The sequence below is a fragment of the Liolophura sinensis genome, chromosome 7 (assembly GCF_032854445.1).
Source record: "Liolophura sinensis isolate JHLJ2023 chromosome 7, CUHK_Ljap_v2, whole genome shotgun sequence".
NCBI classification, from domain to species: domain Eukaryota; kingdom Metazoa; phylum Mollusca; class Polyplacophora; order Chitonida; family Chitonidae; genus Liolophura; species Liolophura sinensis.
The window spans coordinates 22,767,104-22,784,258 of NC_088301.1; the positions used below are offsets into that span (position 1 = coordinate 22,767,104).

The 17,155-nt window shown below is 39.2% G+C and overlaps 1 protein-coding gene across 1 annotated transcript in view; it reads left to right on the forward strand.

Moving 5' to 3' along the window:
• The window catches only part of LOC135471568 (EF-hand calcium-binding domain-containing protein 7-like), a 30,611-nt gene extending 22,611 nt beyond the window's left edge, over positions 1-8,000 (forward strand). The window contains exons 14-17 of the mRNA XM_064750848.1: positions 471-593; positions 1,304-1,393; positions 3,329-3,436; positions 4,784-8,000. Of these exons, the coding sequence (XP_064606918.1) occupies positions 471-593; positions 1,304-1,393; positions 3,329-3,436; positions 4,784-4,858 (396 nt within the window). The 3' untranslated portion in view covers positions 4,859-8,000. The remainder of the gene's footprint in view (positions 1-470; positions 594-1,303; positions 1,394-3,328; positions 3,437-4,783) is intronic.
• The last annotated feature ends 9,155 nt before the right edge of the window (positions 8,001-17,155 follow it).

Here is a 17,155-nt window from a genome sequence, read left to right on the forward strand (position 1 = left end):
TTTTTCACCTGCCATTTACATGGACTTGGTAAATATTGTAATTTATTAAAGTTTTTATATTTGCCCCATGAAATGGTCACCAGCTTACTTGAGGCACTTGAAAATGCTGGTACCCTAATTCGTCAACCTTTTCGCACGTGAAAGATCAACTTTCAATGAAATTTATGCACATTTGTTATTTCATTTTGGAGGTAAAACTACACGTACATCAGTTGGATTGGCCAGTTTTGGGCTTCTTAAAAAGTATAATTTTAACAGTCCATAAAGAAGAATCCCTTCAGAATATGCTTAAATATTGCACATTGCAGACATGCTATATGGTTGAAGAGTTACAGTACTGTATATATAATCTAATAACATGTGCCAATATCTGCATAAAAATAGCGAAATTCAGTGTACATTACAGGTACATGATTGTCTGTTTCATGCTTGTTCATTCCGTGTTACCGAATAAAATACATGTGCTTCAGGCTTGTCCATTCCGTATGGATGTTTATGTAGAGGACTGCGACCGAGCCCGACTAACTGTACGTGGCCTGGAAGCCGCCAGTATGCGGCTGGAAAATGCTGTCTGCACATCTGTCATTCAGAAGGTAAGCTGAAAAATGCTGTTTTTGGATCTGTCATTCAGAAGGTAGGCGGGAAAATGCTTTCTATACATCTATTGTTCAGATGGTAAGCTGGAAAAAGCAGTTTGTACATATGTCATTCAGAAGGTAAGCAAGAAAAAAGGAGTTTGTACATATGTCATTCAGAAGGTAAGCTTGAAAAGCAGTTTGTACCTCTGTCATGCTGGAGGTATGCTAGAAAATGCTGTCTTTACCTCTGTCATTCAGAAGGTAAGCTGGAAAAAGCAGTTTGTACATATGTCATTGAGAAGGTAAGCTGGAAAAAGCAGTTTGTACCTCTGTCATTCAGGAGGTAAGCTAGAAAATGCTGTCTGCACATCTGTCATTCAGAAGGTAAGCTGGAAAAAGCAGTTTGTACATCTATTGTTCAGATGGCAAGCTGGAAAAAGCAGTTTGTACATATGTCATTCGGAAGGTAAGATAGAAAATGCTGTCTGTACCTCTGTCATTCAGAAGGTAAGCTGCAAAAAGCAGTTTGTACATTTTTCATTCAGAAGGTAAGCTGGAAAATGCTGTCTGTACCTCTGTCATTCAGAAGGTAAGGTGCAAAAAGAAGTTTGTACATTCATCATTCAGAAGTTTATGGAATCTTAATCTAATGGACCAGAGACTTTTCTTCATTTGAGCTGACGCATATACTTGTAGTTTCAGCATTGTAGCATTTGTTTTTGTAGGGCGAGTCAACCAAGGTGAAAGGAGTGAAAGACTTGACCATGTACACTTACATAGGAGAAGCCAGAGCCTCTGCTGTGCTGGAGAACAAGGTGTGTGGTTGAATTGTTCTGGTTACATGCACATAAGAACATGATGGAGCATCTGTCTCATAACTAATAAATCACATGTTCGACCTTGAGTCAAGTCATGTTCGACATTATTTTTATTTTTTTTTTTTTGACAACTTTAAGTAGCATTTTCTGACTTGGGTTTCAGAAGTCAGTTGTTCGTAGATCGATTGGACCTTAAGCTAACCCATAGGGTATATTCCATATAAACCCAGGCCAGTTACTCCCAGCATGGCCAAAAACAAGAAAAAAACTTGACCAGAACTTCCAGAGTAAGTTTTTTCTCTCACAACTTGATTACGAAGTATACAACAGATACAAAAAAAGAGACCGGAACCGGGCTGGTTTGGGCTGTGTGAAACTTTTATTTATTTGATTGGTGTTTTACGTCGCAGTCAATCTCAGTTATACGATGATGGCCAGCATTATGGTGGGAGCAAACCTGGCAGAGCCTGCGGGAAACCCAAGACCATCTGCAGGTTGCTGGCAAACCTTCCCGACTGCATTGGTGGGCGGCTTCTGGGTCATTGTGCCTGAAACTTTTAAGTCAGTACATGTTGACAATTTGAGCAATTCCAACAAAGCAACTTGATTGGTTACATGTGTAAGATCATTTTCTTGCACTTAAGTGCCTTTGACAGCCATAGAGTCAATGTATACCCTTACATTGTGGGGAGAGCTTTGAAACATAATATTCTTTTAGTTCGACTCTGGCCGACAGTAACATAACCGAATAGTTTCTATTCACTTTATCATAATACAAACCTGTTAGGAGGCAAATGAGTGGTTGCAAGTGCTGCAGTGGAATGGCTGTCTGTTTTTTTTTTTTAGTGGAATTACTATTCCTAATGTCTGCAGTGGGATACAGAAGAAACAAATGTACATAAAGGCATAATTTACTAGAAGTCTTGGTTTTGCTGAAATGCCAGCCTTACCTTTGTGCGAGAAAATGAGCTAAACATTTTATTAGTTTTTTATGTATGTAGTTTTTCCATATTTCCAGTCCATCTTTATTTATTTAAACTAAGTTACTAGAAGTGATTCAAGACTAGTTCATGATTTATCTGTGTTATTTTTTTTTATAGTTTTATGTCAACACGTGGAATAATTTTTATAACTTGATGTTTGATTGACAAAATATTTTTCGTGAGGTTGTCATGTCATTCTTCTAAATAATTGACATGAAAGGTTCAAGAATATATTGAACTGCATTTTTTAGAGAATGAATTAAGTAGTAGGAAAAGTCAGTATTTTTTTCTCAAAGCTCAAAAGTCTCTTTTACCAGATCAGTATAAAAGATCATCAGATAAAAATCGGATACATGCAAATCTATCAGTGCCATCTCATACCTGAACATCAAAACTGAGATGTTAATTTCTTGTCAAGATTATTAAAGATTAAATTCCCTGGGGCCAAACTTCTGAAAAACAACAAATGTTAGAAACAGATTATCATCTCCAGTTTATACTGGAATGTAAAGTTTTGACAGTATCAAGGAATACAATGGAGAGATCTACCGACCTTACAGAAGATCAATCAAGAGTAACATACATGTTAAGTTTTTGGACAGTATCAAAGTATTTAAATGCAAAATGCCTGTACCTGTATCAGCTTATCATTTGTATTAGGATTTTTATAAAGCCAAGTCTGATTTAAGTCAAAATTTACACCTTAAGACCTTGCCAGAATGCTTAAAATTTGGTATGGGTACTGGAAATTGAAATTTTGACTGTTTTGTGTAAAGATAAAATTCCCAAAAATAAGCTCAAAGTTGTATTTTAAATTTTGCCATAAGTAAGAAGTGGCTTTCTCGAATAAGCCCCTGCCAAAGGGGTGGTGGTTTACTGTGTACAATCTGCTTTAATACAATCACCATTGATCACTGCATGACTGTATTCATGTACTTGTCTGTTTCAGTCTTATCGGTGTCTAGAAGTCCAGCTTGACTGCTCCAAGAGTAAGAATGTAGTGAGCAGTAAGGGTAACTTAACCCACACGGTGGAACTGCCAAGTCGCAGTATGATGGTAAGATCATGCTATGTTTGCTTTCTGTCGTATTTAACAGTGAAAGTTGTTCAACATGCTAAAATAATGATATACTTATTCATACATTTTCTTACGGCACCGCATATATATTTTCAGAGCTTGCACGATGATAATAAAACTATGTTGTAATGTCATTAAATGCTGCAGTGTCAAGTGTCTGGTATTCCATTTATAGTAACATCGATTAAGTCTTCATTCTCAAGGACATGCCACTAGCTCATCCATAGGAATGATTGTACATGTAGCAGGCTTCTAGTATGTCTAGTGTTACATAACCAATCCTGTCTACGAGCTCATCTCAGAATACCTCAAACACACAATCCTGCCAACTAGGTCATTTTAAGACACCTCCAGCACACAATCCTGTCTACTAGCTCATCTCAATACACCTCAAGCACACAGTTTTGTCTATAGCTCATCTCTAGACACCTTAAGCACACAACCATGTCTACTAGCTCATCTCAACCCAACTCAAGCACACAATCCTGTCTATAGCTCATCTCTACACACAATCCAGTCTACTAGCACATCTCAACACACCTCAAGCACACAGTCCTGTCTACTAGCTCATCCCAAGAAACCTCAAGCACACAGTCCTGCTATAGCTCATCTCAAACACACAATCCTGCCTACTACATGTAGCTCATCTCAACACACCTGAAACACACAGTCCTGTCTACTAGCTCATCCCAAGAAACCTCTAGCACACCGTCCTGTCTACTAGCACATCCCAAGAAACCTCAAGCACAAGATCCTGCTATTTCTCGTCTCAACCAATCTCAAGCACACAATCCTGTCTACTACATGTAGCTCATCTCAACACACCTCAAACACACAGTCCTGCCTACTAGCTCATCTCAACACACCTCAAACACACAGTCCTGCCTACTAGCTCATCTCAACACACCTCAAACACACAGTCCTGCCTACTAGCTCATCTCAACACACCTCAAACACACAGTCCTGCCTACTAGCTCATCTCAACACACCTCAAACACAATTGTTCAAGATTCTGAGTAATGCATTACCAGTCACAAAGCCTTAATTTTCAATTTCAACCAGTAACGTCAATAGATTACTAGTGCCACAAGCACACTACTAAATTAACATCTAGCAGGCTTGTAACATTTCATGGCCATTCATCTAGCCTTTAGTTTCTGTGTCACTTATTCACATGCAGAAGGCTCCTAGCATTCCATTACCAGTCACATTGCCCTCTTCTGTGGATATGATGACCAGTCACCGCGAAAATTTGCATTCATTCCACAGTCAAACCTGGATTGTTCCAACTGTTTTGTTAACGTTTTTGTCTTTGGCATTTCCCAGGTTGCTCAGCACCTTATCCCAGATGATGAAAGCGCTGAGTGGTCCGTCAAATTTGGGGATCCAACTTTAAAATAGAGGCAAAAATTTCATCACTCCATCAGTGCGGCGTACGGAGGGATTTCATTGCTTAATGTTTAGACTGATCAGGCGATGATGTCAAAGAGACCATGTCCGGCTACCTTTTGGACTGGCACTCTGTGAGACATTTAGATGACATTCATACCATGTCGCAGTAGGAACAAGAAGGATGGGTCACAATTTAATCACCATTTTTAAAGAAAATATTTGATATGAACTGAAATGGGCATCATCAGGTAAACAACTGAATGCTGTGTCTAAAATACCATCATGTCTTTTCCAAAAACTTGTACTTGAACAGAATTTTCTGCATGCAAAATGTGGAATTCTAAGGTGAGCTTTATTGATGATGTTGATATTATTAGGTATTGATCATCAATACACAACTGTATAACTATGGCTCAGAAAAGCGAACCTGACAAGTCAAGTATTAGAACGCACTTGTATGTATTTTAGAAAGGTTTCCAAAGGAAGGTATTGTTTGACACAGTTTGCAGTTTTGTGTCTTGAGATGATGACGATCAACGTTTTATGGTGACATTTTGAATACCTTCCATTGCGGTGACCAAATGCAAGTGGATTTTAATGTTATATGTATTTATTCATAGATTCATGTATAGAAGAGATTTATATATTTACAACTGTTTTAACCAACCAAAACGTCCAGTTTTTGTCCGTCCAGATAATTGTGAAATTGGGGGTACCATTCCTTTATTGAAAATGTTAAGTAGTTATGTATACATTTAAATAGTTGATGCCTGTGAAGTAGACTTTGACAAGTTTCAGTGATGTCAGCTTGTTAAAAGACGGCATCTAGAACCAAGATCATGTGACATGTGTAGAACTTAACTCTTCTGAAAGGTGTTCAGCCGTGATCAGCAGAAAACTCTTTGGTTCACTAAAAGGGTTTCTTAGAATTGCCCACTGTCCAACGTCATGGAAGCAGGAGTGATATTTCATTTGCCATCAGTGGAGTTCTAATTTCGAGCAGTGTATATAGGCCTAGACTAAGTAACATACTGTCAGAAATACTTTGCTGTGTCAATATCCCAGTATTCCGTGGGTTCTGTTTTACCCAGAATCATTTAGCAGACGGATGCGAGTGTTGGGAACAGCGTTAAAAGGAAAGAAAAGATAAAAAATGAAGTAAACATGAGTAGAAAGTTCATTGGAAATAGTATCTCTCTATTCATTCCCCCCTTTTTTAAAAATTTTTTTGTTATTGAATAAAGTAGTCAAATGTATAAATTGTAATGATAATATGTCTCGAATGACTCGAGACTTTTTTTACACCTTGATGTTGAGGTCTAAATAAAATAATTTTTTGTGAACTCTTACATTCGTGTAAGATTTCTCCCATCCTGATTAGGATTAGAGCCCAGCTTACAAACCAAACCTTATTAGGATAGGAGAAAAGCCCACTGTACAAACCAAACATTTGAATGCATTTAGTTCAGTGAAAGGGACCTGAAAACATGAGTAAAATATTTTCAGATGAATTTGAGTTTTAAGTTGTCTTTCTACTGATTTTTACTTGATTTTTGTGTTTTCTTTTCCATTGAATTGAAATGTATCCACTCGTTATTGGTTATGAAAATCAACGGTTTCACTCACGTTTTAATATATTTATGCATGTACATGTAGGCCTATGCATTTGTTTTAGAGGAAACGGAAATGGATTTTAGTTTGGTGCATACATTGTTCCAACCACACAGTGTAGTGTTCCGGGCCTTCTGGTGCAGATGTCATTCAGTGTTCCAACCACAGAATGTAGTGATCTTGGCCTTCTCCATATGTGGTTGGCATACGCCACTGGCATCTGTATATATGGTATCTTTAATATATCTCGTACGTGGGTAATCATTTCGGTATTAAAAACCACAATCATTCATTGATTCATATAAGCACATCTAAGTAGTATGCAAAGGTACCAGTGTCAACTGTTTCAATCAACATGGTTCCACTTACAATTTCCCTGTGCCTTGTTAGTATATCCCTAAAATGTCTACCTCCCTTAGGCTATACATATGATCAGAAGTGTAATTTGTTATGGGAGTCCACCTCTGGAATCAAATTTGTGCGCGGAGATAGGTGTACAGTACAATGTTTCTCAGCTTTGATCAGCCATGTACCATATTCTGTTTAGCTTGATATGTGGTCTGTCCCGAGAACAGCCTACATTTACTGCATTGGTATTAGCCTATAAATACTGTATTGGTATCAACCTACATTTACATATACAATACCGTATTGATATCAGTCAAATACTGTATTGCTATCAACCCATGTATTGTATTGCTATCAGCCTAAATACTGTTTTGCTGTCAGCCTAAATACTCTATTGCTATCAGCCCAAATGCCATTTTGCTATCGAGCTAAATACTGTATTGATATTTGCACAAATTTTGTTTTGCTATCAGCCTAAAATACTGTTTGCTACAACACCGTATTGATATCAGTCTAAGACTGTATTACTATCAGCCCATGTACTGTATTGCTAACAACCTAAATACTGTATTGCTATCCGCCCAAACTCTGTTTTGCTGTCAGCCTAAATACTGTATTGCTGTCAGCCTAAACACTGTATTGCTACCAGCCTAAATACTGTATTGCTATCCGCCCAAATTCTGTTTTGCTGTCAGCCTAAATACTGTATTGCTGTCAGCCTAAACACTGTATTGCTACCAGCCTAAATACTGTATTGCTACCATCCCAAATACTGTTTTGCTATCAACCTAAATACTGTATTGCTATCAGCCTAAATACTGTTTTGTTATCTGCCTAAATACTGTTTTGCTATCAGTCTAAATACTGATTTGCTTTCCGCCTAAAAACTGTTTTGCTGTCAGACTAAATACTGTTTTGCTATCAGCATAAATACGATTTTGCTATCAGGCTAAATACTGTTTTTCTGTCAGTTTAAATACTGTTTTGCTTTCCGCCTAAAAACTGTTTTGCTATCAGCCTAAATATGATCTTGCTATCAGCCTGAGTGCGGTTTTGCTATCCGCCTGAGTGCGGTTTTGCTATCAGCCTAAATACTGGGTTGTGTTCAGAAAACCTTGTCCATGTAATTTGATTGATTAAGAGCATTCCGAGTGTATTTTGTCATGATACTCATAGATTCCTAATAAAATACCAACCTCATTGGATTCCAGAATATGTGTTAATCTGTTTTTCTGATCAATGAATAGCATTAAATTGTCTGTCCCCCATGATCAGTCAACATATATGAACACAATAGGGTAAGATCCTGTGATAACTGTAATTTATTCATAGAGAATCAATTACCATGCCGTTATCTCTTGGCTACCATGTGCGTCTTAATGCACCGAAGTAGTAAATAAAGTGAACATACTTACAGGAACTGCATTTATATTTAATGTGATGTTCATTTTAGTCGCGGATGTACAAGTATACGAGTAATGCAAACTACACGGATGATTAGGTGAAGGTATACTTCATACAGCCACAGCTCCCGTAGGGAGTGATTGTAAAGCCAAAATTCAATCTATCTAAAGTCAAATCTGTAGTATAGCCTTTCGTTATTTATAGATCTGTTGTTCACAATATCTGCACAAACACCTTAGAGCTAGTCCAAAGATCTCCCTTTGGTTCTAAGACAGAAATTGAGTGGAAAAACTTAACTTCCCAAAAAGCGGACGCATACACACACATATATACTATTGCAAGGAGGATGCAGTTAGAGTACTTTTTCTGATATATAAGGTTAAACTCTATAAGACGGCATAAGACTTTCAGTGATACCAGGAAGATGCGGGAAATGTTCTAAGTGCGTGTCTAAACGTTAATAAAAATTTACAAGTTGTTCCTAATCAAAGTATATGTGATTGTCTTAGTTGCTCTTTAATTGCAACCTGTTTCTACATTGAATGTCGCAATTCTGTTCAAATACAGTCTTAACCTCCCGTTAAGGGAAATTAGACACAAAAGTGAAAAGCGTAGATGACCAACCTAGACCCGTGAGGTCACGTTTCGAATCCAGCTCAAACTTGATGCGATGTGGCAAGATATTTGCCTGGCGAAACACAGGCTAATAGAAGTATTATTTAGTCACAGTAGTGTGTAAAATATCTTACTGAAGATATCAGAACGGTAAACGCATTGAATACGACACAATCATAGTTTTACATAAATCTGACAACATTTTCTGGAAAATAATTCAAACATTATTCCCCTTACACGTCGAACCAGGACAAAACCTGGGGGATACCACTGCACCACGGGTACGCGACTAAAACACTTGTCTTGATCCGTTAAAGCCAAGTGATCTGAACTGACCAGTCAATCAGGCCCTGGTTGCCAAACAGTTGTCACTTCTATTTCACATTATATCCTATGACATCATAGGCATAATTTCATAGTTCAAGTGTGCGACTCTCTGTTAGTGTACTGACCTATTCAAATAAACTTAAAGGCCAACGTATCCGTATACAGGTATACCTATATAACGTCATCTACAAACCTTAACAACTGATTAATTGTTATTTGGGGACAAAAAAGTCATAATCATCTATCTGCAGATTCAGCAATAAGACAGATGAGATGTGGGTTTTTTTTCCTCTTTGTTTTTGTGTCCAGTAATTTCGTAATGAGATGGGCAATTAGTTCGGTAATCGCAAGTAGCAGTGGTTCAACTCTATTTCACATGTCAGTATATGTATACGTACATACTTTTGTCCCGGAAGGAATTCGTGTATTATTGTCAGTGGTTTATTATTAACTATATATCTATGTATAACGTATGGTAACACATGGGCATGATGATCGATTACAGATATTCGTTATGCATGGTAATCTGTTAACTTCACATACTGAAACGCGCGTTAGTCCCAACATATTCATACGTACAGATTAATGGCTTCCTGTTCTTTTTGCGCAAGCGTCACTCCGATCAAACCGGTTGAAGCGGATGTTCATGAGCATGACCCTGGAGACAGTTTTGGACGTGGATTTGTAGTTGCTTATTGTTTTTGTACCTCATTTTTCGTTTAATTTTCATTCGGTACGTTGTTTAACTTAATACGGGGATATTTTTGGACTAGATAATATTAATTTGACGTATTAATATGACGACGGTGGCCAAGTTAATGGGTGGGGAGGACCAATTTACAGCCCAATGGAACAACTGCATCTTCGAAGATACCTGAAAAAAAAAACGAATTACGTAAAGTTATGTCCGCCTGGAAGCCGATTAAGGAGTTTTTTGTTACATATCTGCCTCGCTACTTTTCTTTCGCTTTCCTTTTCTTTCTCTACGCATACCTTGCCCTGTATTACAATGGTCATGTTAGCGAGGCAGGAAGGAGGGCCTATAGCAACATGACTACCTCGCTTCGCTACCTCGTTTTCTCGCTTCATTACCTCGTTTCTCGGCAGCCTCTCTAATTCGCCTTATACTACAAAGGTTGACGTAACACGGTAGCGAAGTCCTCTGACAGTTTCCGTGCCCTTGCATTTGACCATAAATTCCCAGTGCTATACTACACGAAGCTTTTCCCTTTACCACAATTTTCTGAGCGTCCTCGCCCAGGCGTTTGTCTCTCGAATGTGTAAACACCGGTATCTTCAACCGCAAATGATTTGTATGAAAAATCAGCTGGCGAGACCACGCATGGAAGCCGATAGATCACATCTCGCTACCTCGCTGCCTCGCCCTGTATTAGAACAATCGAGGCAGCGAAGCAAAGTAAAGGGGTAGCGAAACGAGCTACCGAGTCAGCAAAGCGAGGTAACAAAGTGGCGGTGTGAGGTAGCAATGCGAGACAGCGATGTAGCAAGATTAACAGTCTTTCTACCCCGCTGCTTCGCATCGCTACCTCGCTGCCTCGTTACCCCGCTAACTTGACCTTTGAAAAGTCAGCGAGGAAGCGAGGGAGCGAGGTAGCGAGGTGGAGATCAGTTATTATAATCTTTAGTGTCAGGCTGAGGTTCCTGCATATATGACATCCCCCAACACGACTGCGTCACTCAAATTTCAGCGGCTGAGGAGGTTAGCGTGCTAGAGCGGCGTAATGACACAAGAGCCTCTCTCCAATGCAGTCCCTGTGAGTTCAAGGCCACCTCTGACCGGCTTCCACTTCGGCCATACTAAGAAAGGTCTGTCAGCAACATGTGAGTGGTCGTAGGTTTTCCGCAGGCTCTGTCTGGTTTCCTTCCACCATACTGTTGGCTACCGTTGTACAAGTGAAATATTCTTGAGTACGGCTTAGTGAGTAAGCAACAATTAGGTAAATAAATAAAAAATAAATAAATAAATAAATAAAGGACCCGGTACGGTGAGGCGGAGAATCAGATCCAGAGAGGTGCGATAAGGAAGTGCAAATTTCCAAATCGGAATTACACAACTTGATCGAAGCTCCCATACAACTTATATGATCATAAAAGAGATGATTGCTTAGTAATAACCCGGCCTATATTTCACTCTCGATCAAAAACGCCAGTTTTTCGTTCAAATGAGACACCGTGTCTTTAATGTAGAGGACACAGATCAACGTTAACCAGAAACACATTTACACTGAAACTTTCATGTGTATATTTCTACGTGCTGTCAAAGCTTCGTTTTGGTTACCGTCGGCCTTCATATGTAAGCCATAAAATTTATCAAGTGATCAATTTTGCTATATTTTTGCAAGTTTAATAATCCGTATTTCAGTCATCATCTATCACGCATACTATGGAGGACATGTAGCAACTCTAGGAAAAGTTCGAATCTTTGTTGGTCCTTTTTTGTTTGGAAACATACTTTTGTGTGAATAAAGATGTAGCCCACCTTGCATTAAATAAGTGTTATAATGAATTAGAATGGGTAATTGTTTAGATGGTGTTACGTAACGTGTGACAGCTATAACGAAATCACACGTGAATCCTGCTTGATAGCGTAAGTGGTCCTCTATCATTAACATTAACACGTTATGCGTAGCAGAAGTATAAGGCTGGAAATTACATTTGTTTTATATTTATTTAATTGCCTGGTGCATAACTGCATGCTCGAGAGTTTTTCAAAAAGTTACATTTGTGGTAGTGTGATTTTCCCCCAATCCACAGTGTCTAATTTTAAAAAAAAAAGACATTTCAGTGTGACTGGAGTAGGCTACCATTTTTCGATTTTATGACGTATTCACCTCTTCAGTGCGTGTTTGGAGCTTTATAAGTCTCATGTTTGGTAAATAATAGGAACAGAAGAGTATAACAGAACTGTGTCTGCAGTTGTCACTCAAAGCTATAGTCAGTTTCGCTTGTTGAGGTGCACAGTTCATTGCACTGTGGCCCGCCTTACCATACCAGGTCCTTTATTTAAATAAGAAATAAATCAATTTCAGCTTCTAACCACCAACCAGTACTGAAACATGGCGTAGTCAAGATTAATAGGCTGTCCCAGCGCCCCCTCACCCTTTTTCACCGCAACCCCCATGGCTTCCCTTCACATCTCAGCTAAAGGGAAGCGCTGAACTAGCTGAGACTACTATGTCATAGATCCAGGACCTGGCAATTAGAGTGTGTTGATTTCAACCGGCATCACATCCGGCCAGGTGTCTCAAGAACCCAAATTACACGCGGTGTATGCCTCAGCCTGACACTAAAGTGATTATAATAACTACTCCCTACCTCGCTACCTCACTGCCTCGCTACCTCGCTCCCTATCTACCTCGCTGCCTTGCTACTTCGTTACCTTTTCAAAGGTCGAGTTAGTGAGGTAGCGAGGTAGCAAGATTATGCACTTTGCTACCTCGCTGCCTTGCATCGTTACTTCGTTACCTCGCTTCGCTACCTCGTTACCTCGCTTCGCTGTACTAGAAAGGTCGAGGTAGCCAGGTAGCGAGATGTCCTCTATCGGCTTCGTACTGAAGAACAGTTTCAGAGTGGCGTTAACAGCATCAAGAATAAAGCCGCTAGGTGGTGGTCACGGTATCGTACACTCAAGATAGTCGCCGGGTGGTTGTTAAGGTATTGTATCCTTGCTGAAGAATAATCGTCACGGCATCGTATTCTTAACTAAGCGTTACCGGATGGAGTAAAGGCATCGTATTCGTAACAAAAAGTCGCCATGTGATGGTCACGGTGTCGTGTTGTTAACAAAAAAGTCGCCGTGTGGTGGTCTCTGGATTGTGTTTTAACAAAAAGTCGTTGAGTGGTTGTTACAGCATCGCTTATTCTTACTGAAGAGCAATCGCCCGAAGGCGGCCTAGCCATCAGTGCTCTTAACAAAATGTCACCGGGTGATTGTCACGGCATGGTGTTCTTCATAACATACTAGTCGGTTAGCGCGCTAGCGCAGGGTAGTGACCCAGAAGCCTCTCACCAATGCGGTCGCCGTGAGTTCAAGACCACCTCATGCTGGCTTCCTCTCCGGCCGTACGTGGGAAGGTCTGCCAACAACCTGCGGATGGTCGTGGGTTTCCCCCGGGTTCTGCCCGGTTTCCACCCACCATAATGCTGGCTGCCGTCGTATGAGTGAAATATTCTTGAGTACGGCGTAAAAAAACAATCAAAATAAAAAAAATCATAACATACCATGCTTGTACCTGACTTCATTTTTTGATGCAATCACTGATTGAATTTGACCATTTCAAACAAAATGTCGCATTCAAAGCTTATAGGTACCTGCATACACAGTACACAAAGATCAATTCCGAGGTCTGACATCATAAAAGTTAATCAATATGTGCTTATATAATATAACTAAACCAGAAATTAGCATGAAAGAATTTGAATTTAATCACACATAACCGATGAGATATACCCAGAACAGACGTAATGCGTTAATCGTGCTGTCATTACCATAGTAACTGAGTAGAAAAACCTGGTCAGTGAGTGAGTGCTTGGGGTTTAACGAACTTGGCCAGTGAGATCTCAGGTTCGAATCCGGCTCTCTCTGGTTTGGGAGCAGTTTTAAATCAGGGCATTTGTCAGGTACATGCACGTGGCGAAAGGCAGTTATTTACTCAGGCCCTCCACACATAAACTGTTATATAAATGAAAAAGTTTTATGTAAGGGATAAACATTATTCAAATAAATGGAAAACAAAAATCTGACAAGGCTGTGAAGACTTGTAAAATATAACAATATCTTGATATTCTGAGCGAAAAAGGCATTAACAGACGCACTATTCTAAACCAATACGCCAGGAAACAAAACTTTGCTTGTTGTAAACAAACATCTGCATTACTGCCACAACATTCCTCTTTAAGGAATTGTAATTCAGCTATGTTGAATACAAAAAAAAAAATACTTAAACTAAAAATGATCTAAAAATATTTCGCAAATTCCTAATTCATTGTAAGTTTGAATTGTGGTATGTGTCCATAGTTGTAATGACGTCAACAACTAAAATGTATATACTCCACGATTTCTGACTGTGTACATGTATTTATGTAGACATATTCAGACTGATGGTCGTTCACCGGCTGTCTGTGTATAGGTGCATTGAGCGAACACGTGGGAATCATGTATGTGTATATATATAGCTATCTGCTCGAAGCATTTCTCTGCTCTGCTGTCTTTGCACTGATTTCAATTCGGGTCATCCCTTTCAACGCCCGACGGGGTCGTAATACACAAACCTTAAGGGTAGAGTAGGGTGTAGTACTTTAGAGAGAGGCCCCAGATGGGTACCCCCTACGAGCACAGAATGACTTAACGACATTAAGATCTCAGGTAAATAATTCACATATGTTGTTTTTTTTTTGTTTTTTTTTTTTAAAGAATACCTTATGTCAAGGAAGATTTTATGTAAATTTTGTGTATTTAGAAATGAAGTCATGTATTAAATTGTCTTGTCTTCAAAAATGGAAGATGTCATAAAAAGTGATTCAAATATTTGTCGTCATCAAAATCAACCTGGTGGAGACAGGATTTTAAGTTTAATATTTAGCTGAATTCAACAAAATGTATACAACAGAGATCCGCGTTTCTTATGTGACGGTGTAGGAAAAGCTTTGTGTGTTAATATTGCAAAATGTCTTCTTTTGACATTTTTGTCACTATATAGGTTGATAATTAATACGCATTTGTAAAAGCTTATACAAGATTTCAATCCAGGAGTCTTATTTCATATAAATGACGTCATTATTTTGACACCGTGATTGTAAACGTTTGCATCCAATGACTAATTTGATTTAAATTCTGAATAACGTTAGGATCTGGACACACCGTGATTGTAAACGTTTGCATCCAATGACTAATTTGATTTAAATTCTGAACAACGTTAGGATCTGGACACACCGTGATCATACACCTCTTTACAGGTTTGCACCTGGTGAGTCCATTATTACATAAAGTAGAGATAAGGCTGTGAGTATGGGACCATGATCGTAAAATGGGCATACAGGTTTTCAGTGGATGAGTCTGACTTTATATAAAATAGAAACACCGATATGATTTGGACACCGTGGTCGTAAACGTCCTAACGGGTTTTCAAGAGGTGGATCTTATAAATGAAGTTATGATTTGGACACCGCGATTGTAAACGTTCAGATGTATTCAGGTTTTAAATCGAAGAGTCCAAGTTTAAATAAAATATAAATACCATCTAATTTAGAAACCCTGAACATCGTTTGCCAATGCCTACCCGAGCTGTATGGCCATCGTTTGGCCTGCGGTAATGACGAGAACTGACCTGGAGAGAGAATATTAATATCATTGCTTGTGAGGCAGATTTAAAAAAAAAATTCCGGATCTGCTAAATGAACCGTTACGGTGAAACACTAATTAACCCTAAACCTTTCTTATGACGTATTGTATAGCCACTGTATATCTTACGGTCGCCTCGTTTTAGGTCAGTGGCATTGAAAGACACACGTTCAGGACTTTGAAAGTGCAGACGTAAGCCTATACAGATATATGTGAACTGTTGGCCGGTATAGTCTCTCCTCACCGGGCTTGTCTGCGACGTCAGTCATCAACGACTGCGTGTCCACCATCCGAGAACTCCCGAGACAGCCGATCTAAATATATAATGCACATTTTTAACTCATTGAACTCGGTCATGCCGATGAATGGCTTCAATTGTGTCGCTGTTTTCTGACCGCGAGGGTCGACGACTTCGACTGGGAGGACGTGTAAGCAGGTAAGACATATAAATCCTTGGTATATACGGCGAGACCGTGAGAAAATTTCAACGTCTCTCTACACATACCCAACAGCCTTCTCAGCTGTTAATTGCATAAACAAAAGAGTCTCCCCAAGCTTTGCGTTTTCCTTTCTATTTACTCATCTAAACGTTAACATATTAATTAGCTTGGATTATATATATGCATGCTGTATGCTACTACGAGCTGATGTCTATGTGTGTGGGTATGGTAGGTGTTTATCCTTATATTAAAGCCTACATAGCAGTGTATAAATTTAGACCCGCATGTAGCTGGACTATTATAGCTGTATCCGCTCCCGAAAATATCCGCGGTGCCTGATGTTTCACTCACGACGTTCCTGAATAGACAGGTTTTATGTGAAGGTATTCTACTAGAGCGTCTGTGTATTGTTCTAGTATAATTGATAACTAGATTACTAATTAGACGGAGGGTCCATATTTAGCATTGTGTCTTGTGCTAGTTCCATGCTAGCCGACACCTTTTTGGGGGGCACTGATGAATTTTATGGAGTCAACTGTGATGTCTGTAAATGGCGGTAGTATATATATGTAACGCATCATAGGTGGTAAAATCTCTCAATGATCGGTAAGAGGCCTAGATTTTAGGCAAGAACCCTCAATGGTCGGTAAGAGGCCTAGATTTTAGACAAGAACCCTCAATGGTCGGCAAGAGGCCTACATTTTTGGCAAGAGGGCTCAGCGATCGCCAAGAGCCCTTGATTTTCTTCAACTTTACATTTTCGTCAAGAGCTGGTGATGGTTGAGCAGCCTAGATTATCGCTGTAACCATGGAAATTGCATGTTCGAATCAATTTGGCCAAGGCCTATACCAGGCTTTTCTCATATCGGTAGGGTCTAAACTTGACCACTGCATTGAAAGAAAACTTCTTCAATATGTATGCCTTAAAAACCAAAGAAGTGAAGAAGAGGGAATCATAATCCGGAAATTGCAGCCAAATATATAGGCTACATATACGTCTGGCCATTTGAGAATAGTGCTCTTTTTAAGTTCAATCTAAACCATTCTTGTCATAGTCATCGGATTTCCTACGAGTAATTAACATATTTCCTTTGTGTATTTTATAGGTTATGTAACTAAAGCCCCTTTTTTCATATTGTGAAAGCGTCGACGGAAGACTTCAGCCTGTGGATGACTCGGGCGTCCTTGTAAGGACGTATA